At 36.8% G+C, this 24,126-nt stretch overlaps 1 protein-coding gene across 8 annotated transcripts in view; it reads right to left on the reverse strand.

The window, feature by feature from the left end:
- Positions 1-24,126, reverse strand: part of THUMPD2 (THUMP domain containing 2) — a 41,025-nt gene that overhangs the window by 4,316 nt on the left and 12,583 nt on the right. For 6 of the 8 annotated variants that reach the window (XM_023216283.2, XM_023216282.2, XM_023216284.2 and 3 more), the window contains 5 exons: positions 23,566-23,618; positions 18,807-18,894; positions 12,613-12,684; positions 12,010-12,124; positions 939-1,047 (listed from right to left, as the gene is read on the reverse strand). In XM_023216283.2, coding sequence (XP_023072051.1) covers positions 939-1,047; positions 12,010-12,124; positions 12,613-12,684; positions 18,807-18,894; positions 23,566-23,618 — 437 coding nt within the window. Of the gene's footprint in view, positions 1-938; positions 1,048-1,522; positions 2,903-7,622; positions 7,715-11,404; positions 11,411-12,009; positions 12,125-12,612; positions 12,685-18,806; positions 18,895-23,565; positions 23,619-24,126 lie in introns of those variants that run through there. The other 2 variants (XM_023216289.1, XM_023216285.1) reach the window with 2 other exon arrangements.

The raw sequence follows: 24,126 nt of genomic DNA on the forward strand, positions 1-24,126 counted from the left end.
AGATGAATACTTTCACATTTTCATTTCACAGCTGCTATAGTTTGGATGTTTGTCCCACTATACCTCATGTTGAAATTTGACCCCCAGTGTTGGAGATGGGGCCTAATGGGAAGTGTCTGGGTTACGTGGGCAGATATCTCATGAATAGAGTAATGCCCTCCCTGTGAGGGGCGATGAGTGAGTTCTTACTCTATTAGTTCTAGGGAAAGCTGGTTGTTAAAAAGAGCCTGGCACCTCCCCCTTCTCCCTCTCTTGTCACGTGATCTCTGCACACTGGGCTTGCCTTCTGACATGAGTGGAAGCAGCCTCGGGCCCTCATCACAAACTGAGCAGATGCTGGCACTATGCTTCTTTTACAGACTGCAGAATCATGAGCCAAGTAAACCTGTTTTCTTTACAAACTGTCCAGCCTCCAGTACCCCTTCATAGCAACAGAAAATGGACAAAGACAATAATAAATAATAAAGGTGTTGCCCATTCTATGTTATGGAAGCTTCCTTATGTAACAGAATTTTGTTCTGTTGTTTAGTAGCTGAGTGATCATAAGAAAGTTAATCTTTCTGTGCCCCAGATTCTCATCTGTTACATGTGGTGGATTAACACACAGAAGGCAGGTTTTTTTTTTTTTTTTTGGTGAGAGATGGAAGCAAATACATACAATTTTGCTTCAGACCACTGAAATATAGGTCACTATTTCATACATTCAAATCTCAGTACATAATAGAAAATTAGTATTTTTTCTGAATAAAATTTATAAGATGATATGGATAACATTTATTTCAATTATAAACTTCTGACTTAAAACCCTTAGAAAATTAAGCTACAAAAACTCTGGGAAATGACTACAAGGCAATCAGACCTTCACTGCAGAGCTATGATGTATTTCGGTTAAATGCCCAGTAGCTAAAAAAATTATGAAAATAAATTCAACAACTTACCTTTCCATTTCTTGCAGAATACTTTTGATGTCTTTTCCTAACTTAAACTTTTTCCCAAATGGAATGTCAGAAATAATAATATCAACACTTTCTGAAGGCAATGGCAATTCTGAAATACAGAAATCAGAGAATCCTATTACAGTAAGGTCAAATATTTACAACCTAAATAATGAGAAAACTGAAGTACACAGGATTATTTTTGCATAATAAAATTTAGGGTTGCTAATATTGTTTTAAAGTAATTACAAGATCCCAAAATGCTTTCACAATCACTAATGATAAATGATACAGTTATTGTAGTCTGTTTGTCAAAAATTGGTTTTTCAGATACAATAAAATGTAAGTTAAGCAGAATTTTAAATTAACCAGAAAACTCAATTCTCTAAATATACAGCTTGTATAGAAAGCTGCTAGCTCCACTAAGTTGCCTAGAAAAATCTTCTACAAAATTATATTCTACAACTTTCATTTCCTGTTTTAAAACTGTACATTTAGATCTACTTGTTTTTGAGAGAGACGATCCATAGCTATGATTGTATTTTTAAAGGAGAACTTTGAAGGTTAAGAATATCTATTAAGTCCTAAGACTAGAGAAAAGGCTATATAATCAATAATCAACACAATGATTATCACTAAAAATTATAGTGTCTGATTATTCTAAATTGTTTTATCATCTTAATGTTTTCTTCTCAGAAGTTACATTATCAGAAGGTTACAAAGACTCTACCCTAACATCCACATCTTCTGGATGTACTTTCCACTTTTTACTTATTTTACTTCTCATCCATCTCCTAAATTAAGTTAAATACTCATAAGACGGATGTCCCAGTTTGCATTCTGAATAGTACCTAATTTTGCAGAAATGTAATGAAATTTAAATAATCTTCACTAAATATCAAAAGTTTCTGTTGGTAGGAAATTCAATAAAAAATGCTTTGTAATCTGGGAAAGTCTAATGACTACTTGCTAGATCTCTCCTAGTTCTAACCCGTATGTGGGGTTAACAGAAGAAGAGTAGATTGTTCAAAAAAAAGTAAGAGGATAATATTCTTTTAAGCCGAGACAGGAATTCCTTTTTTCCAAGTTATGTTTTAACCTCATGGTTTTAGGGTGTTGATATAGTACACATCCATTTACAAAATGACTAAAGACATATATGGACAATGAAGGCAACCATAGTTCTCAAATGTTTTATTTATGAGGGAGCATGTAGTAATTTACTTCTGAATTTAATCCCAAGTCTGTCTTTTGCCTTACACTACACAGAAATACAGTACCTACATATGAGTTAGCTGCCCATTATGTCCAGGTTTAGTAACACTAATTTTTTTCTTCTGAGTCTCCATTTTTATTGGGAACTTTGCTGCTCTATATTATACAATATGCTAAACTGCTTTAAATAATTTTAGAAGTTGAATACATAAACTTCATATAGATAGAATAATTAAAAAAAAAAAATCTCCAGAACTAAGTTGTGTCATCTTCCAATAGAGCATAAAATAAAGCTTTTGTTGATGTGGTTGAGAGCATAAGCTCTGGTGTCAGACAGCTTGCATTTGGCTCTGCTGCTCACGAGCTCTGGGACTTTGGGAAATTACTGCTTCAATTTCTTCATCTGTAAAATGGAATAAGAATATGTACCTCAGCAGTCAATAAAAGAGGTAATATATGGAAGACATGTAACAGGGCCTGGCACAACGTGAGCACTCAGTAACTGTTAGCTGCTTTGTGGTCATTATTTATAATGTCCCTCTCTGATGTCAATGGGAGATGACAGCCAGGTGGGAACCAGTGCACCATCCTTCAGAAAAGCTTTGCAGAACACAGTATCCCCTTCTCTCTCATTCTTGGGCATCCAAGGTTGAGGTAAGGCAACTACTTCCAGGTGGGCCTCTCTCCTACTCTCCTCTCCTCTAGCAGTGGTTCTCAAAATGTGGTCCCCACGGCAGCAGCATCAGTATCATCTGGAAAGTACAACTTAGTGCGTATTAGAATCAACTGAAAGGTCTTTATAAAACAGATTGTTGTTCCCACCTCCATAGGTGTAGATGCAGATACTCCTAGAACTGTGAGCACCTGACCCATATGACTCAACATACAGTAAAATCTTTTAAATTATTAGACGCTCTGAATACTGCTCGTGAACAAAAAATTTGCTTGTAACTAATGAGCTAAGATTCTGAAATAGAAACAGCTCAAAACAAGTAAAAATCATCTCTTTTTTACATCTCTGCAGGATGATTCAAGAACATGAAAAAAAATTTAGTTTTAAAATACCAGTTGTTTTGAAGAAAAAAAACCTGCCCTATTTTTCCTACTTCCAGGAGAAAAATGGGTAAAAATTCCCTAAAACTCAAGATTATGGCCCCAAGATACTTTCTTCCAAAGGGATTTATGGGCCTTCAAGATGTCTTTTCATGCATATATTTAAACTAAAGACCAGGTTCACTGAGCACTTTTATAAAATTGAGCATATCCTTCTTCCTATTTTTGTTTCTTGTTCTTTCTGCTGTTTATTCTTTCTATTGTCCAGGTTTATAATATATTCATATTCTGTCTCCTAGCAGTAATTCCCATAATTGTTTAAACTTAGTTCTACAGTTAATTTCATCCTATCACTAATCGTTTTGCCTTTATTTTCTCCATTTCTCAGCTGATTAATCTCTTAATCCCTGGATTAAATACTATTCCCCATAAGGACTTAGTTGTGAAATGTTGTCTGAACTTTTTCATATTTCAAAATGTTTGGCTTTAAGATGATGTTTTGGTTAGGCATAATATTTTTGGGTCACACTTTGCTTCGGTAACTTTGTAAATAACCACTCTTCTATTGTCAAATGCTCTGTAACATTTTCTTTCCATTGTGGCCAAAATATATTTTGAGGTTTATTGCATTAGATTATGACCTTCTCTTGTTTGGTTGTTGAATTTGTTTTTTTGATGATTACTATCCTTTTTCTCATTTCAGTAAGTACAAGAGGGCGTAAAGCTTTCAATGAAATTTCGATCTGCCGTCTTAAGAAGTCCATAAACATTAGTCTTAAACATGCAAAATGTAGTCTGACATCTGGATTGGGTCACCATACAATTTACAGACCAAATGAACATTTCTGAGAAGCGAATGCTAGAAATAACTATGCTATTTTATATGAAAATCATATGCTTGAAATATTTGAAATATTTACTATCCAATAAACTGGCTTATTATGGTGGCCCTAAAAACATCTGTGCAAAATGAAATTTTTAAGTTTAAGAAAAGACTTTTTTTTTTGAGAAAAAATAATTTGCCTACAGTGCTAATATCTGAACAAGTTCTGGTAAATGAAGTATACTTTCAGTTCAATTTTTTCATATGGGAAGGGCAAATATTTCAGCCCTCCAGTTCAGTCCCTCCACTGACAGTGCCTTTGACAAATATGTTCACAATACAAAACGCAAATTACCTCTATTATTCTTTTAATTGTTTTACCAAATTTAGATGATACAAAGTTAAGGCCTTCACAATTTCATTCCATTCCATTCTAGACTACAAATTTACCCAATTACAATAAGGAAAGTCATCAGGAGATTCTTTCCATACCATATCCAAAGTAAATTTACAGAATTTCATAATTAAGTCTTGTGCATTGTTGAGCTTTCAATAATTTGTTCATTTCTTCCTTCGGGTTTTTAGGAAAAGATGATCAATGTCTTCCTGCTGCCAGCTTTGTTTTTAACAACTGTAATTCACCAAAAAATTCAAACCTAATGTATTTTGACACTTCATTTGTTGAATCCTTTGATTACAGATTTCTAGTATGTTCTGAATAAAATGCCATCAAAATTAGGCAACTTTTTTTTGGTAAAGTTTACGGCACTATCCTAGGACACTTTGGCTGATTTACAGAGCAATTCTTTGAAGGCTTACACTTTAAAATCCAACTGATGGACAAGCAAAGAAAATGTACTGCTATGCAGAAGTATTTTTTTTGCATTCAGTCATCTTCATCACAAATAGTTGGCAGTTCAGCTATTCTGTGTATATTTTAAAAAGAAGGCCGGGTGCAGTGGTTCACGCCTGTAATCCCAGCACTTTGGGAGGCCAAGGCAGGTGGATCATGAGGTCAAGAGATCAAGACCATCCTGGCCAACATGGTGAAACCCTGTCTCTACTAAAAATACAAAAATTAGTTGGGCGTGGTGGCATTTGCCTGTAGTTCCAGCTACTCGGGTGGCTGAGGTGGGAGAATTGCTTGAAGCCAGGAGGCGAAGGTTTCAGTGACCTGAGATTGCGCCACTGTACTCCAGTCTGGCGATAGAGTGAGAGTCCGTCTCAAAAAAAAAAAAACAAGTGGCCAGGTATGGGGTGGCTCACACCTGTAATCCCAGCACTCTGGGAGGCTGAGCTGGGAGGATCAATTAAGACCAACCTGGGCAATACAGTGAGACCCCATCTCTATTTTTTAAAAAAAGAACATTAGCCAGACATGGTGGTAAGCGCTTCCTACAGTCCCAGCTACTTGGGAAGCTGAGATGGGAGGACTGCCTGAGCCCAAGAGTTCGTTCAAGGCTGTAGTAAGCTATAATCAGACCACTGCACTCTAGTGGGTGACAGAGCAAGTCCCTGTCTTAAAAAAAAAAACAAAATTCAATTATTTTGACAAATGTCTATTTCAATGGATACTGCAGCCTGTTGGGAGATAATTATGATTTATACAGGTGTAACATTAAATTTCAAGTGCCTTTCTGCTCCATAGGTTTTAGTAAGAATATTAATTTTTAGCATGATGTTGTGGCCCACCACAGTAATGCATAAACACACAGATGGGCAATGCCAAACTGAATTTACAGTAGCATTCACAAAGAAGTTACATCTGACAGAAAAAAACCCTATGAAATAAATTTCTAAGAATTAGGGTAAAAAGGAAACAAAGCTGAATTGCCTTAACTGATTATCTTTCTAAATCATGTGATGATATTGATACAAAACTGGCAACACTTAACTGTCTGCAAAGATCTTCTGCGAATGAAGCCAGCACACTAACAGTACCAGCTTCATTTTGCTTAGGTACATAACAAAACTCATAATTGAATGTGAGCAAAATAAATTTACAAGAATAGCCATTTGATCTAAAAGGAAAGTCATACTTCACAGAGTGATATTTTAAGTGCATTTTCTTCAGTTGCATGTGATAAATAGTTGGCTTTGGGCCTAGCATTCTTAGAATTACTAAGTTTTTATTTTTTTCCTTCAACTTTTAAGTACCAGGGTATATGTGCAGGGTGCATGAGTTTGCTACAGATCAACCCATCACCTTGGTAATAAGCCCAGCATCCATTAGCTAATCTTCCTAATGCTCTCCCTCCCCTCCGGCCTCCCCCTGACAGACCCCTGTGTGTGTTGTCCCCCACCCATGTGTCCATGTGTTCTCATTGTTTAGCTCCCACTTACAAGTGAGAATATGCAGTGTTTGGTTTTCTGTTCCTGCGTTAGTTTGCTGAGAATAACAGCTTCAAGAGCCATCCATGTCCCTGCAAAGGACAATATCTTGTTCCTTTTTATGTTTACATAGTATTTCATGGTATATATGTACTACATTTTCTTTATCCAGTCTACCATTGATGGGCATTTGGGTTGACTCCATGTCTTTGCTATCGTGAATAGTGCTCAAGTGAACATACGTGTGCATGTATCTTTATAACAGAATGATTTATATTCCTTTGGATATATACACTGTAATGGAATTGCTGGGTCAAATGGTATTTCTGCCTCCGGATCTTTGAGGAATCACCACACTGTCTTCCCAACGGTTGAACTCATTTATACTCCCACCAATAGTGTAAAGGCATTCCCTTTTATCCACAACCTCACCACCATCTGTTTCTTGACTTTTTAATAACCGCCATTCTGACTGGCATAAGATGGTATTTCATTGTGGTTTTGATTCGCATTTCTCTAATGATCAGTGATGCTAAGCTTTTCTTAGTATGTTAGTTGGCCGCATGAATGTCTTCTTTTGAGAAGTGTCTGCTCATGTCTTTTGCTCACTTTTTAATGGGGTTGCTTTTTTCTTGTAAATTTGTTAGGCCAAGGTGGGTGGAGTGCCTGAGCTCAGGAGTTTGAGACCAGCCTGGGTAACAAGGTGAAACCTTGTCTTTACTAAAAATACAAAAATTAGCTGGGGGTGATGGCGTGTGCCTGTAATCCCAGGTACTTGGGAGGCTGAGGCAGGAGAATTGCTTGATCCTGGGAGGCGGAGGTTACAGTGAGCTGAGATTGCACACTGCACTCCAGCCTGGGTGACAGGGCAAGACTGTCTCAAAAAACAACAACAAAAAATTTGTTTAAGAGCTACTGAGTTTTAAGGTAAATGCTTGATGCCTCTATAAACAGACTTGTTTCATTTGGTCAGTGATATCGCCATGGTCTTCACAGTAGGACTGTAAATATCAACAAATATTGACTCAATTATATGTTCATCAGCTGTCTTAAGAAACAGAAACTCAACACTTACTTTTTCATTAAAAATGCATTTTTAAAACCTTATTGCTTCTGAGTTTGTTATAAAATGGAAATGTTACCAAACAATAAAAAAGTACTTATACCATATAATAAATGATAAAGCTTTTGCAGCAAGAACATGTGAACTACTCTCTATGTTGAACTTATCCCCTATTTTCTACACATATTTCATATACACCTACCCCATCACTTTCCACATTTCCCTCTGATTTCCCAAATGGGCAGCCTGGCAGCTTCATGAATCTTGCAGTATACAGCATGGGCCATAAGACACCTGGCTAGAACACCAAGGCCAAGCCAGCAGAGGCAGGACAGGCAGCAGAGGAGAAAACACACCAGTATGAGAGAAAATGCAAACACCACATTATGGGGTGCTTATGGGTGTCCTGAAAAAAGCATGCCATCTTACTACAAGAATGGAAACACTTGAGAACAAAGCACAACTGTTGCCAATAACCTTGTTATAAATCTACACTTAAGTGATGTGTGACAGGCTACAGAATGCCTAACGGGAAGGAAAGAAAATATTTCCTGTTAGCTATAATTTTGCCATTTTAATTAAATCATAAATGTGTTTCTTTTGCTCAAATATGTTTATATTTATAGTTTCTATCTTATACTGAGAATGTATACATATCTGCAGATTTAAAAAAGCCTAATGACTAATTGCTATTTCCTAAGATAACTTATAATATTCATTTGATTCCAAATTTTCATAATGATTAAAACTTAGGAATAAATACATACGATTTCTTCACGTTGAAAGATTGTCTCAAAAAAAAAAAAAAAAAAAAAGGAGTCTCACCATGTCACCTAGGCTGAAGTGCAGCGGCACAATCTAGGGTCACTGCAACCTTCACCTCTTGGGTTCAAGCGATTCTGCGATACTTCTGCCTCACCCTCCCGAGTAGGTGGGACTACAGCCACCAAGCCTCGCTAATTTTTTTTTGTTTCTGTATTTTTAGTAGAGACAGGGTTTCACCACATTGGGCAGGCTGGTCTCAAACTCCTGAGCTCAACTGATCCGCCTGCCTCAGTCTTCCAAAGTGTTGGGATTACAGGCATAAAGCCCTTGCACCCGGCTAAGATCATTTGTTTTTATATTAGTTGAGGGTTATAAAACAAAGTGAATGCTTATTAAAAAGGTAGAAAAAATAAAGTCATTAAAGCACACAGAAGCTGAAGATTGTGATTTTGCAGAAATGTAAGTCATAATGGGAATGAATATTACTAACTTCCTAGATATACCAACATACCAATGCTTACAGATGTCTTACTAATTCATGCTGTGTGTTAGAGACTGTACTCTGTGTGTTTACGTAATAAATCCTCATCACAGCTTTATGGAGTGGCATTATAATCTTCATATTACAGATGAGAAAATAAAGAGAGGTCCGGTTTTTCTGCTGAAGGCCACACAGTGGAAAAATGATGGTGGAGCTAGGATTTATACCTGGTGTGACTCTTAAAAGTCAGTAAGTGTTCTTAATTCCTACAGTAAAAAGGCATGAGATCCCTTAAGGGATTCGTAGATCTCAACACTCTAAATTGTATTTATAATTAGAGCTCTTAAAAACCAAATTAATGAAGAAAATAAATGCTTTTATCTAGCCTGAATGTCTACCTCTATAGTAGGTGCAATAAAGGGCTAATTATTAGTTACAATTGGCCCCTGTATTAGCAAGACATATAGTTCCTCCTAGACTGAAACTTAAAGAGGTTGTGATGATGAAATAACTTGAAACAGATGTTTTATTCTTTCCTTCAGAAAGTTATCCTAAAAACAATTCACAGAAGAATCATCTACAAATGACGTAATATGAAAAAGTTTCTCTCAGTAGTAAAGAAAGGTAAATTTAAGCAAACCTATCAAATGTGTAGAGTTGAAAAAACTGTAACAAAAATTATAATGTGTGACCTGTTTTAAGGTCCCTTCTCCTCCCTCTGCCTTCCCCTGCTCCTAGAAGTGCATGCTCAACCGCTCAGGCACTGGATCCCATCCTTTCTTAGGGCCTGGATATAGCAGACAAGTGATTCTCCTCTCTCCTCCGTCATGCCAAATTTCTCCTTTTCATTTGATTTTTCTTGTTAGTGAGATCAAACATTCTAGATACAAAAAAAATTCTAATTTCTATCTTCAAAAAATTCCCTGCTTGATCCCCAATATCCTTTCTCTCAGTTACCGCCCCATTTCTATGCTCTCCTTATTAGCCAAACTGCTCAACAGAATGCTCTCAACTAGTTGTCTTCAAGTTCTCTCCTCCCATTCTCTCAAGAGCCCCTCCAGGGAAGCTGCCCTTGACTTCTGCAGTCATCAGGCCTCATCGTACTTCACCAACGAGAAGCAGCTGACACAGCTGATCTATCTTTCTTCCCCGGATTCTTACACTCTTACATCACTGGCTGTTCCTTTACCAGATTCTCACCTTCCCGAAGTCCAAGCATCTGAGTACTCCAAGGTTCAGTCCCCTTTCCCTTCTCTACTTAAACTCACTCCCTAGATCTCATGAAACTAAATGTTCTCTATACCGGTGATGCTCAACCTCTCCCCTAAACTCCAGATTTGGATACTGAGGTACTAACTTGACATCTTCATTTAGAGTCTAATAATTGTGTGAAATTTAACAGGTCCTAAACTCTAACTTGATCTACCATCCGTCTTCCCCACCTCAGTAATGACAACTCCATCCTCTAGCTGCTCAAGCCAGAAAGCCTAGAACGTTCTCTCACACTCCACATCCAATCCGACAACAAATCCTGTTGGCTCTGTCTGCCAAATATATATCTGACCTTCTCTCAACACCTCCTTGAATACCACCTCGGACCAGGCCACTGTCATTTCTTACCTGGATTATAACTAGAGTTGCAACAGTATCCTAACTAGTCTCTTTGTTTCCATCCTTCCCTCACTAAAGTCTAAGAGGAATCCTTTCAAAAACGAAGATTTATGCAGTTACCTGGTGCCACAGAGAACCTTTAAAACACATACACAAACAGTGGAGCACTTCCATTTTTTAAATGAAATCTTATAGAAAATGCCCCCTCAAGTGAAAATACATAAAAGTGGAGCTGGGAGTGCAACAGCGGTCCAATGGCCAACTCAGTACTCCCTCCCTCATGCCTACAAGGTGCTCTGGAGAACGTAAAGGGATTGAAAACTCACTGCTCTGGAACAACTTATGAAGCAATTTCAGTTTTCTTAAAGGTTTCAAAGAAATAGCATTCTTAAAGAAATTAGGGATCATGAAAGCCTGCAGTCTAGTCACCCCTTAGTTGGCTCTAGAAACTTGTGTCTCCTGCACAGAGTCCTATTAAAAACCTTAGCAGAACAGTAAACAATTACGAGATCTCAATCAACAAGACAATTTCTTCTTTGGGGATGCTTTACTGTGCTTTTATGCAAGTTATCCTAGTATTTTCTTCTGTTGATACTCATCTTTACTACGTTTCCACTACAACAAAATTTTTAAAATAATATTATATTCCTCCTGATTATAGGTTTGATATTGAGAACTATCTACTACCTATCACTGTCAACAGAATACAATGTTCTTAACTGGGAATTAAATGCACTCATGATTTAAGGGAGAGATATATACTTGGGGAACAGGGAATAAAACAAGGAATAGTTTTTAAAAATAGTCTAAATACCATGGACCTCAGGAAGATATTATTATTATTATTATTATTTGAGATGGAGTCTTGCTCTGTCACCCAGGCTGGAATATGGTGGCACGATCTCAGCTCACTGCAAGCTCTGCCTCCCAGGTTCATGCCATTCTCCTGCCTCAGCCTCCCGAGTAGCTGGGACTACAGGCGCCTGCCACCACGCCCAGCTAATTTTTTGTATTTTTAGTACAGATGGGGTTTCACCGTGTTAGCCAGGATGGTCTAGATTTCCTGACCTTGTGATTCGCCCACCTTGGCCTCCCAAAGTGCTGGGATTACAGGTGTGAGCCACTGCACCTGGCTGAAAATACTATTTTGATTGGCCTCAGTAGACTTGATTCCTAGTCACGTGTGTCACTGCTGACTCCTCTTCATTAAACAGGGGGTAAATACTTTCCCTCTACTTCACAGGGTGACCAACTGTCCTGGTTTACTCCAGACTTTGCTGATTTTAGCACTGAAAGTCCTGGTTTAGCAAATTGGGATGGGTAGTCAGCTTACTCCTATGTATCTCAGGGATACTGTCTAATGTGAGACAATAATATTTCATATAGTTTATTCAAAAGAAATTCAAAGAATTATTACACTGCTTATTTTATGGCTATCTTAATTGATCACTGGTTCTGATATGAGAAATGGTTCAGATGCAACAAATACTTTTTTTTTCTTTTTTTTAACAAACACATTTTAAGTCATGCTTTACATGCTTATTGTTTTGCTTCCCAATTATGAACCCTTTGAAAATAAAACAGTTACACTATTAGAAGTAAACTGAGTATTAGTCCCACAGATATATTACAGGGTAAAACCAACCTTTACATAGTGAGTCTTGTTTTGTATGATTCTAAATATATTTACATTGTTCATTTTCTCAATTGTTTTGCAGTTTTAGTAGCTTACCTATAACAGAGACTTTAAGTAATTCGATTTTATCCTCAAGGCCTGCAGCTTTCAGATTGTCCCAAGTACCTAGTAACTGTGAGTCGCTGACATCAGCACCTACATAATACACATCCTATGGGGAAAGAAAGAATATTTTAAGTATAAATGAAATTATTACAGATTTTATGTAGTTAAGAAAAATCAACCTGCATTTTCTCAAATGATGGAAGTGAAATTAGTATATTTTAAATTAAGGTCAAAACACATTTAGGGTATTCTTTTAAAATGATAATATCAAAAAATGTAAAGTTTTTGTTAAAATTTTAAAAATTTGTGAATATTTTACAATGACAAATGTGTAAAGAATTTGAGGATTAGTATAACCTAGGTCATGACTAATGATTAGAATTCTGTCATATTTTCCTAAATTCATAGTATTTAAATAAATAACATAGCAATTGAATCAATCCTTCACAATCTATTTTGAGTATAGTGAATAACTCATATAATTAAAAAGAATAATCCCAAAATAGACACTCTACTTGTAAATAATTGGTGATTATACTATATACACTGACTAAAGTAGATAAATTGCTTACTTTACCAAACTTCAGAACTTACTGGCCATTCTTTAGCAGCTTCCAAAAGTATTGTTCCAAGTCCACACATTGGATCTAAAACAAATGCACCAGCCTGCAGACAGAAATATTAATTTGGTATTATTAAGACTACCATAGTAGGTATTATAAAAGAAACCTAAACTTGAGGAATCAATATTTCAAGAAGAAAGGTTACTTTTTACACTTTATTAAGAATTTCAGGTAGTTAAAGCCCTAATGCAGGAGTGTGTTCGGCAGGTTTATAAATTAGGAAGAAGGCCATTCTGGCCAAAGCCCAGTGAGTAAGGAGGAAAAGGTAGTGCAAGCCCCAGAGAGGGAGCAAGGGGATTCTGTGAAGATGGGCTGGGTTATGGTGCATGTTGTAACAACCCCCAAATCCTAGAGGTTTAAAACAAGCAGCTCACACTGTATGCCCATATTAGGGCACCTGGGGCCTCTGCCCCTCACTCTGGAACCCAAACTGACGAGCAATCATCATCTTGAGTGCTGCCATCACTGTGGCAGAGGGAAAGAAAGCATGACAAATTGTCCACTGGCTCAGAAAGGTGCCACCTGAAAGCGATGCACATCACTTCCACCAGCATTTAACTGGCTAAAGCATGTTAGTCACATGGCACACAGTGTCAAGGGGCCAGGAAAGTATAATCCTATCTGTACCTGGGAGGAAAACAGGAAATTGGGAGAAAAAACGACTTACTCTCACTCTGAAAATCACAGCATGCCAGATCTCGTAGGTGGTGTAAGGATTCTGGTTCTATTCTGAAGGATGGGAAACTATTGGAGGGTTTGAGGACAGGAGTCCTATGACATTACATTTCAGAGGGATCATTTTGGCTATTCTGCAGAGGACAGACCATAGAAGGGTAAGAGTGCTAGAGAGTCCAGTCAAGAGATGATGGTGGCTTGAGTTAAGAGTGGAATTGGTGGATGTGGTAAGAAATGGTTGGATTCTAGACATATTTTAAAAGGTGGAGCCAAAAATGGATGGGATGTGGAATGTTAATGAAAGACAACAGTCTGGAATGCCTAAAAGTTTTGAGCTGAGCAACTGGAAGAATAGAGTTGCCTGTTACTGACATGGGAAGAGTTGGGGAGAAGACACTTTGCGGGAGACAAGAGTATAGTTCTGGCCTTGTTAATTTTGAGATACCTCTTAGACCTCCAAGTGTGAATGTCAAGTGAGTCACTGCACATGAGTCTACAGTTCAAGGGAGAGGTTCAGGCTACAGATAGGAATTTGGGAACAGTCAGTGCCAGTCAGCTTATAAATGATATTTAAAGCATCAGAACTGAATGTGATTGATCATCTAGAAAGCAAGAGAAGTTTAACAAGAGAAGTCTATGAATTGGCCCCTGGTGATCTCTCAAGTTCAGATGTTTGGAAGAGGAAGATCAGCCACACACACTGAGAAGCACCTCATTCCGATAATAGGAGCAGAACCTAGGGTAGTGGTCCTGAAACAAAGTGAAGAAACTGCTTCAAGAAGGAGAGTGATCAGTGTCGGAGTGACAGGCGGGTAAGTGAGACGAGCAGTTTCAGTGGAGTGTTGGTGATGAAAGCCCCATGGAGGCTGCTATATGAGAGAATGGGAAGAAAGGAGGTAGAGACAGCCAATGTAGATAATTATTTTAAAGACTTTTTCTGTAAAGGGAAGCAGAAAAGGGGGTGGTGGCTGAAGGGATGTATGGCTTCAGCGGAGGGTTTTCATTCTTTTAAGTTGAAAGGTATTTCAGGTGTACAGGCTGATGGGGATGACCCAGTAGAAGGAAAAATTTCTAAGTCTATAAGAGGGAATGGAATCCGGCACACAAGTATTAGCGTGGAACAAGGACAGTTCCCTTATTGTAACGACAATAAGGCAGAGTATTTAGGCATAGATTCTGGTATGTTGGTAGATGTGGTGAGGAGAACATGTAGAAGTTCTCTTCTGATTCTATTATTTAAGTCAAATAAGAAGGAAGGGAGCTTGAGAATGGCGTGAACCTGGGAGGCGGAGCTTGCAGTGAGCAGAGATCGTACCACTGCAGTCCAGCTTGGGTGATAGAGCGAGACTCCGTCTCAAAAAAAAAAAAAAAAAAAAAGGATAAAAAGAAAGAAGGGAGTTAAAAGTATGGGCAAGGAAATGACTAATGACTATAATGTTCGAACTTTTTAAAATCCAAGCTGTGAAGGAGGGATGAGCACAGGTGGTAAGAACAGGGGTTGGGTCAAATGACTAGAGGGCCCTGTGGGGTAAAAGATTTGTGTTCGGGTAGCAGAGGAAGTAAATAGGAAAGAGGAGGTGGTTAAGAACAAGATTCCTGAAACTGAGATTTCTGGAAAAGATACCCTTCTGGGTATGACAAGGTCTAGGATGTGACTACAACAGATGAATAGGGAAGCCAAGAAATGAAGAGTAAGATTACTGAATGGTTACAGAGACCAAAGAATCATGATGCAATAATGGCCTGTACTCTTACAGGAATAAGAGGGAGAGAGCTCTGACTGGGGTGATCTGATGGCATGTGCTTCAAAGGCACTGTGAGGTTCTGGGCAGAAGGAAGAAAATAATTGTCTAGAAGGGGCAAGAAGGAGCAAGCAGGAACGTACCCCACTGTCAGGCCCAGTGGTGCTCGAGATAGGGGAGAAAAAGCATCCACCACTTGATATGTCTACAGAGGAAGCAGAGTCCTGAGTGGACAGCCAGGTTTCAGCCACAGCCATATGGTACCTAATGGAAAGAAACAAAATGTTCTTCAGGAGACAGAAGCCTTCCCTGGTACTAAATTTTAAAGAGGGTATCATACAAATCCCCCATGAAGGGGCAGTAAGGAGCAGAAGAAAAAATTTAAATGTAAATTTTGTTGTTAAATTGTTAATAGTATGAGAACCCATCTTTATTAGGATCTCAAATGTGCCATACACTATGTTCCTTCTCTCCCATGGTTTGTGTTCAATGATATAATCTGACCTAAAGTATCTTTAAACGGCTTTATTTTACCTTAGGACCTTTTCTTGCCATGACACTTGTAGACACAGGCTGAGGTAGAGAAGTATTTCTGCATACTTATAACAACAATTAAGATTTATAGAACTTGATTTCCTTTGTTATGATATGTAGGAAGGAGAACAGTTTATAGTACACATGATAAATCACGAACATCCTATTTTTAAATTTCATTTTTAGTGGCACTGGCCTACCCAAGACTGAGCTGTCTGTGTACTGCTCTGGGTACTAAGCTCCAAGGAGGGAAATGGATCAGGTTGGATACTGGGGTCACTCAGACTGTGGGTCACTACCACATTCCCTCCAAAAGAACTCTACTATGCCATTTCCCAGGTTCTTTAACAGACCTCCTTGGCCTGTGGTCACATTGAGAGACACATTTCTTACGTTTTGTAGTCCCAGGGAAAATTCACAGTAAGGAAAAGTTTTATCAAGCATTATCTTTGGATATTTTTGATCATTTACTTTTGACTTTTCTGAAAAACATGTTATATTAAAACAAAGGTAACATTTCAAATGTGTAGGTGATTATGTAAATTTATATTTAAATACAAACTGGTGAAACCACTGGCAGTTTGAGAAAAAAATAACCATACCTCTTTCTTTATACTAAAAAAATATGAACTAAAGATTTAAACCAAACAAACAAAGAAAATCATGGGTTCTGGGTACCTGGTAATCTGAAAGAGGCTCCCTCTTCCACTCTCAACTTTAAGCTTTCTGCTTCTGCTGAGCCAAGTGATGCTCAGACCTAGAGGCAACTAATGCTAAGAGAAGCCTGAGGTTCCATCACAGTCCCAGAAAAAGGAACGTGTGTGATGGGACCTCCCTGCTGTGGGTTGTGTAGTGATTAGAGAACAGCAGTGGAATCCCGAGGGGAAAATCAGTGGAACTAGGGAAGAGCTTGGTCTTCAGAGATCTATGGACCCAAAGAGAGGTCAGTGACTAGAGAAGTTTCTTCCAGGTATCTCAGCAGGACTGACAGATTCTCCTTACACTGCTGAGCCTGGGGTGCCAGAGATCCATTTACCTTTTACCGTTTATAGGATTCTGGCCATTTAAAATACTTAACAGTCACATTTTAGCCCCAGCAAGCTAAAACAAAACACACAAACAAACAAAAACCACCGGTACATCTGAAAAAAAAGGAAGAGGTCCCTCAGTAGTTTTAGAGTAAATACGCAGAATAATCAGAACACACACCTAGTAAAATAGAATTACTAATTACTGGAGGACACAGATCAATATTTGAATAAAAGAAGAGCTTTCAGAGATATTCAAATGTGACACACATACCTTTATGAAGCTAAAAAGCCATGATATTTTTAATCTAAAAATATAAATAAAATACAGCATGTCTCTGTGACTCTTGTTGTAATTTGGAAGATAATGCTCAAGAATAACTCAAAATGCAAATATAAAGAGATGGAAATCATGTCAAAAGGATAGGAGACTTGGAGGATAGAACCAGGAAGCTTAACACGTTCATAATAGGAACTTCAGAAGTAGGAAAAAGAGACTAGTTTAAAGTTAAATTCGCTAAATAGTCGAGGCAATAATTAATTAATGGAAGAAAAAGTGCTCAGGCTGGAGAAGTAAAAATAAATAATTTTTATAATTATTATATATTCCAAATAGTAATTATAGTTCTAGTTGTTAACTATAATTTTAGTATTAATAATTATAGTTATATTTATTATTACCAAAATGGCAGCTAATACTTAGACACTTTCCAAATGTTAGGCACTGTTCTAATCACTTTATTAATGCTAATTCATTTAATCTTGTCATGATCCCATGAGATATTACTCCTCTTTTCATTTTGCAAATGAGAAACTGAGGCACAAAGATGTTAAGTATCCTGCCCAAAGCTTCCCAGCCAGTAAGTGGTGGCCAGAATCTAAGACTCACCAAGGTCTGGGCTAAATAGAAAACACATACACATAAGCATGTTCTGGTGACATTCCTGGGCTTTAAGGTTAAAGACAAAGACCTTACAAGTTTCCAAAAACAAGGAACCACGTAGTTACAAATGAAAAGAAGAGAAAAATCCCACTGGCATGGTCTGCTCATCTGTGCCACTGGAAGCTAAATGACAATGAAATAGCATCTATAGACTTTTGAGAGAAAAGAACTGCAATTCAGGAATCCTATACCCAGCCAAGATAGATATACCCAGATAACAGGAAGAAATTTGAAGATACAAAGAAATTCTGACAGTATATCACTAAATACCACATTTGAGAAAAATACCTAAGATAAGACTTTACCCAAGCAACAAGTAAACCAGAGCAGAAGCCTCAAACAGGGCAAGACAAATGATTAGCAAGTAACTTGATCAAACTAGCAAAAATAAGACAAGGAAACAAAGTGTGAAAAGTTAGGAATAGAATAAAAATAGGAAGAATATAATCAAGTCTATCTGCCACAACATTTACTGAATTCTCTCACTGAAACACCATCAGAGTGGGGTAAAAATAGCTGTGTGTTTGTAAGAAAATATGTAAAGCTGAAAAAAAAAAAGCAGTGGTAAAGAAATATTAGGCTGATGCAAACAAAAAGGAGTGAAAATATTAGTAAGACAGTGAGACTTAAATTTAAACTTAACCAAGATAAACAGGACTTAAGTAACAAAAGGCACACTTCACAATGATATATTGACAGTCACAAACATGTATATACCAAGTCACACGGCAGCTGAATAATTCAACGACTCATAAAAATGCAAAAACTTAAAAAAATACAATATAATGAGATTTCAAAAACTTCTTTCAAAATGGAGCAGAGAAACACACGGTAAGTAAAAATAATGGAGAACATTTCTTCACTAGAAGATAAAATCATCTTATGTCCATAGAACATTTACAAAAATTGACCAAGATCTTGGTCACAGAAAAAAACTTAAAATCTAAGAATCAGAGGTTTTACAGGCCACATTTTCTAACTGTGACACAAAACATTAGAAATAATGAAATGTAGCTAACTTCTGACTCAGCCTTTTCAGAGCCAAAATACTCTCAGAAGTTCAACAATATATAAAAGCATTACTGCAGCAGTTTGTAAGTATAATGGCAAAAAGAAAAGAAGTTAAATAAAAAGCGTTAAGAGAAGAGAAAGCAAGTAATACAAATATTCATCAGTAAGACACTGTATAAGTTAATTATGAAAATAACTTTGCTATTAACAGGAAGGAAAACATTTTTCTTACCTTAATGTCAGCGAGAGATGCCATTGCCCACGCTATGGTAGATCGCAGTCCAGCTGTCTTGATGTAAGCTCTGCTGGCTAGAGGAACCCTACAAAGAAAAGAATCTGATTATATATTATTACACACTGAACAACAAGATATAAAAATGATTTACTTGTCCAAATCTGAGAATCATTTAAACATATTCATCCAACATACACTAAAGTATTCCCTAAGTTAGAGAATGTTTCAATATTACAAAAACTCCTTCTCTAATGGGCACCTTGTCTACCCAGCTAGTGTGGAATCTCAGAAAGTTAAATTTTTAGACAACTGAAATTTACACTCTCATGTATTTCATGTATAAAAATGTAATTACACATAAGGAAAATCTTTCTTATACTTTCCTGTCTTCCCATACAGAGTAGACCTTTTTTTGCTGTCTGAAGTCATGAAGGGGAATGTACTGTTTTGTGATATAAATGTAGTATGGGAAGTAGAACTGAAGGGATGCTAATCCTTAAAATCTGTTCTCTATAAAAAGTCCCTTTTGTAGGTCTGTTTTTTGGTTATTTGCATCTTCCCCAAAAGATGAAATGAAACATGACATTGCACTGTCTAAAATAATTTACTGGATGCTGGGCCAAACCAGACATCTCCCAAATCAGTTCACTGGTCTCCAACAAGCATCGCTTCACACTTTATCCTCCACCTCATCAATGCCACCATCACATCCATGTTTCCAGATTTGACAGAAATTTTCAAAATGTCATCTATCATTTCTATCTTTCCAATGTAATGAACAAGCAGAATCTCCTTGGAAATTTCAACTTTCCAGGCTTTTCTAGTTCACTTCTACAATTTGTTGGTAAGGTATGAAGACATGATGTCAAGAATGTGTGCTGGTTTGTTTTGGGGTAGGCTTGTTCCAAAGCCACCAAGAGAGGTCTTCTACGAACTTTACGGAAAGCCACGATGTTCTTCAAATACTCCTTTAAGTTGTTCAACAGAATTCTAGGTATGTGAATGTTAAACATTTATTTCTTTCATAATTTTGTTTCTCATTTTTCTTTGACTTTAACTTATCCTGTTTTTGTATTTGTTGCAAGCCTCTTAAAATCTTAGAACTAAATGACATATCCCTTTAAAATAGAAGTGTAATTGTATACTTACTTTTATAATGAGGAAGTTCTACATGGCAAACCCATGGGAGTCTGGCTTTTTAATAAGGTTTTTTCAAGAAATAATTCACATTGTAAACAGTACTGTATATATACATTTGGAATCAGGGATGTAAACTGGCAGGTGGAAACACTATAAAATATTTTGGCCAGTGAATTTTGCTTCTGCAGGGTGAACTTAGCAATTATCTTGCTATAAAACACAGTTTGCATGCTAGATACCAAAGCTATAATACACAGTTTACATTCTAGATGCCAAAACTATAAAACAGAGTTTGCATTCTAGATACCAAAAAGGGAGATGCAGTATGGAAAACCAGCTTTGTCCATATATATGAAAAAAAATGCTCTTATAAGCAGCAGGAATTTATATGGAACCTTTCAAAGTTTCAACAACTATGTATATATTTTTGCTAATAGAAGTTTTTATGGGACAGAATTCTGTCAATATTTGACAAAAGTGAATGTTCACATTTTGCCTAAACCTGGGCAAAATTATCTCATTACTTCAACAAAAGGGCCCCATTATATCAGCATAATACAATTATTCAGAAGAAGGCATGTTCAGAAATAAACTCCTTAAAAATAAAGATAATGCTCTACTTTCACAGAATCTAATGTACACGGTTCAAAAATAAATGTGGTTTTTGATCTTCTCTGCATGTGTGCATTTCTTTTTTATTTTCTTGTACACCTTGTACCACTAAGAAAAAGACGTTCTAATCTATATCTCTAGCCTAGATTTGTTACCTGAACCCCCCAGATCTTTATCTTCAAATATGCACTTGAACATTTTTATGTGGAAGACTAGTAGTACAAAGTCAACAGGTATAAACTGAATACACTCTCCTGGATTTCATATATTGATATGTTTCTTCATTTTCTTGTGCCACTTGCTATCCATATATTGGGTACCATAATCTACCTCTTCAGTCTAGACTTGTCACCTGAACTCTAGACCTGTAACTTCAAATATCTACTGGGACATTTTTCAATGAATACACTGTTTTCTTTCGCTACATTTTGTATCTCAGCGACTAATACCAGTATTTACTAATTGTTCAAATCAGAAATCTGAAATTATTCTAGATCCCTTAACTATTTTTTGACTTCATGGCCTTTTTGCTACCTCCAAGAGTTTAAATCCTCTCATTCTCTCTTTTTATTTCTCTTTCATTCAAAAATATAGTTTTCTTGGTAATATTTTTGAAATCAGAAATCTGATCACTTCACTCTTCTGCTTCAAATTCTTACTGCTTTTAGGATAACATCCAAGCTGTTTAACATACTTACAAGGCACTTCATGGCTTGTTTCTAATTTTCTACCACTTTCTCTATGTCCCATCTACACTGAAACTACCTGCCATTCCCCATGTAAATCCAGCTTCCTTACACCTTGTGCCTTTGCACAGAGATTCCTTGCCTGTAATATCCTTTCCTTCTCTTGCCCACATGATATACCCTTTCTTATTGCTGGCAAGTCTCCTCTTAGGGACAATCTTTTATCTTTTTGCTCACAGGTCCTCAATTAGAGTTAGGTTCTCTTTCCTAACTCTAGTCAAGCATTTATCACAGATCTGTGCTACCACTGGATTGAATTCCTTGAAATTAATACTCATCCTTTTTCGTCTTTGAACTTTGGGCATCTAGCACAATTTTTTGCATACAGTAAGTGTACAACTGACGCTTCAACTAAAATTAATTGAACTCATCTTACTCCAGTAAATGCCTCTCCCCTCCCCTCCTACTTGCTGAACTGTTTCAAAAATAAAAAAGTTGAAATTTATTCAATGCTTACTGTATTCTAGAAACAGTAGCAAAAATTTTCATGTGGGTTATCTAATTCCAAGGATGAAGCTATAAAGTAGGTACTATTATTTTCCTGATTTTATAGCAGAGAAATATGATAATTTGTCTAAACTTGCAGAGTTATAATAATTTGTGAAGACAGAATTCAAGTCCACAGTTCTTATCTGCTATGCTATACTGTAGTAGGTGATGCATATAGTGTGGCACCAGCTATACAACAGTTAATGCCTCATAGGGCTATTGATATCCAAATGGTTTTTTTCTTTAAAGAAAGTAAAGCTCAAAATATGAACAATGTCTTTAGGAACTTGGGACAAATTTTTATGTGATCCTCCAACTTCATGGCTGCTCTTTACTTTGTTTCATCATTTCTGACTTTCTTCTGTTGTTAGGGTCACCAGGTTGCAGTTTCTGATATCCACTGTCACTTCTCTTGTCCAGTGCTATCTGTTGTGCAAGTCTTCATGTCTCCCTTTCCATGTTCCAGCAAATTGTTCTTTTTAGCCAACACTCATCACTGAGACTGCTTCCTTCCTACACTGAGGTAGTCAGACTGACTAAACACAGAGCATCTATTGTAACCTCATTTTCAACCAGTGCTCACTCAAGGTCTGAGTCTGAATTTTCAGATACAACATCTTTTATTTGTAAACTTTAAGGTACATTATCAATTATTATTTGAAATGCCATGGCATGATGTCTTGAATGTTTCTAGCAAGCATTAAAATAATTTTAAATAATCAAATACCTTTTAAAAACATTAAGGTTATACTAGTTAAATAAAGAGCACATAATTTAGCACTTTTATATATAATAATTTAAAAATGAGTTATTTTATTTGGTGGTAAGAATCTAATTAATACCACACTCAGCACTGCTAGGGGTGAGATAGTCTTCCTAAATTTTTTTGTTTTCTTGAGACGGAGTCTCACTGTCACCTAGGCTGGAGTACAGTGGTGCAATTTTGGCTCACGGCCACCTCTGCCTCCCGGGTTCAAGTGATTCTCCTGCCTCAGCCTCCTGAGTAGCTGGGATTACAGGCACCCACCACCACACCCAGCTAATTTTTGTATTTTTAGTAGAGACAGCATTTCACCATATTGGTCAGGCTGGTCTCGAACTTCTGACCTCGTGATCTGCCTGCCTCAGCCTCCCAAAAAGCTGGGATTACAGGCGTGAGCCACTGCGCCTGGTATCTAAGTAAATTTTTTAGACACTTAGGCTCACTTTTTGGGAGTCAAAATATTTTAAAAAATTAACTACTTTATAAATTTAAAAATGGACATATTTTATATTTTGCTTGTTTTGCTAGTGTTTCCTACTTTCGTCTTGGTGACCATCAATAATTATACTTATTATTATAATTGCTGAAATATGTCCATCTTTTAGTTTTCCCCACCCTGTCTTTAAAATTGTCATAGAATTTTAAAAAGCCAGATAGGCAAAATTGTTAAATTAAAGGCGCTGGAGTAGGGCAGCCTAGAAGCCTTTTAGGTATAGTTATGGGGCTGTGAAAATCATTTAATAATAGAACTAGATATAATTTTCAGTATTAATCACGTAATCAGTAGATTACCATGATCAAATATTTCCCAGCTCTAACTGGTCAGTTCAAATCACATCCACTAAGTTCCATGAAAATATTTTATTGTCTTAAGCAAAGAATTCAAATGCTTTGCCTTTAGCCTTCTCTGTTATATCAATGCTTCATTCATGCTATAAATAAAAAACATAAGTCCTCAATTTAACAATCTGTCCTATGGGACAAACTTGAAGCTTAGAATATCTACCTGAACACAGGAATTCCCACCACAGAGTAAACGTCATTTAGATGTATAAAGATCTGAAAGAATAAACACAGAAGTTAGAATGGAATAAGAAACATCATTACCAAAGTATTGACAATTTGAAATTTCCATTTTAAACTTACATGACCTATGTTTTAAAAAGAAACTCCAAGGCCTTATTCATCCTATCTAGAAAAAAAAGTTTCTATAATCTTTTTTTTTTCTTAAGCAGAAGGAAACTAAATTTTAAGTACATTTCATAGAAAAATTCAGAGGTCAATTTGTTATACAGGAGAGTCATGTTACAAACAACTCAAAACCAACTTTCTTCCTAGAGATTCTCGGAATTATCATAACTGGACCAGACTTCAGTGTTTTGCGTTAGAGAAGATTTTCTAAATCCACCCTAATTCTAACCTCAAATAGGATGTGAGGCCACACAGGGCTATCAGAGGCTGCAAATACTTTCAGGGTAACAGAAAACTTTGTTTAGGTCAAATATATGGCAGCAAGGGTGCTCTTTTCTCTATAGGTAAGTTTCTGTCTCTCTTTATTTTCTTTCTT

The sequence above is a fragment of the Piliocolobus tephrosceles genome, chromosome 15 (genome assembly GCF_002776525.5).
Source record: "Piliocolobus tephrosceles isolate RC106 chromosome 15, ASM277652v3, whole genome shotgun sequence".
NCBI lineage: Eukaryota > Metazoa > Chordata > Mammalia > Primates > Cercopithecidae > Piliocolobus > Piliocolobus tephrosceles.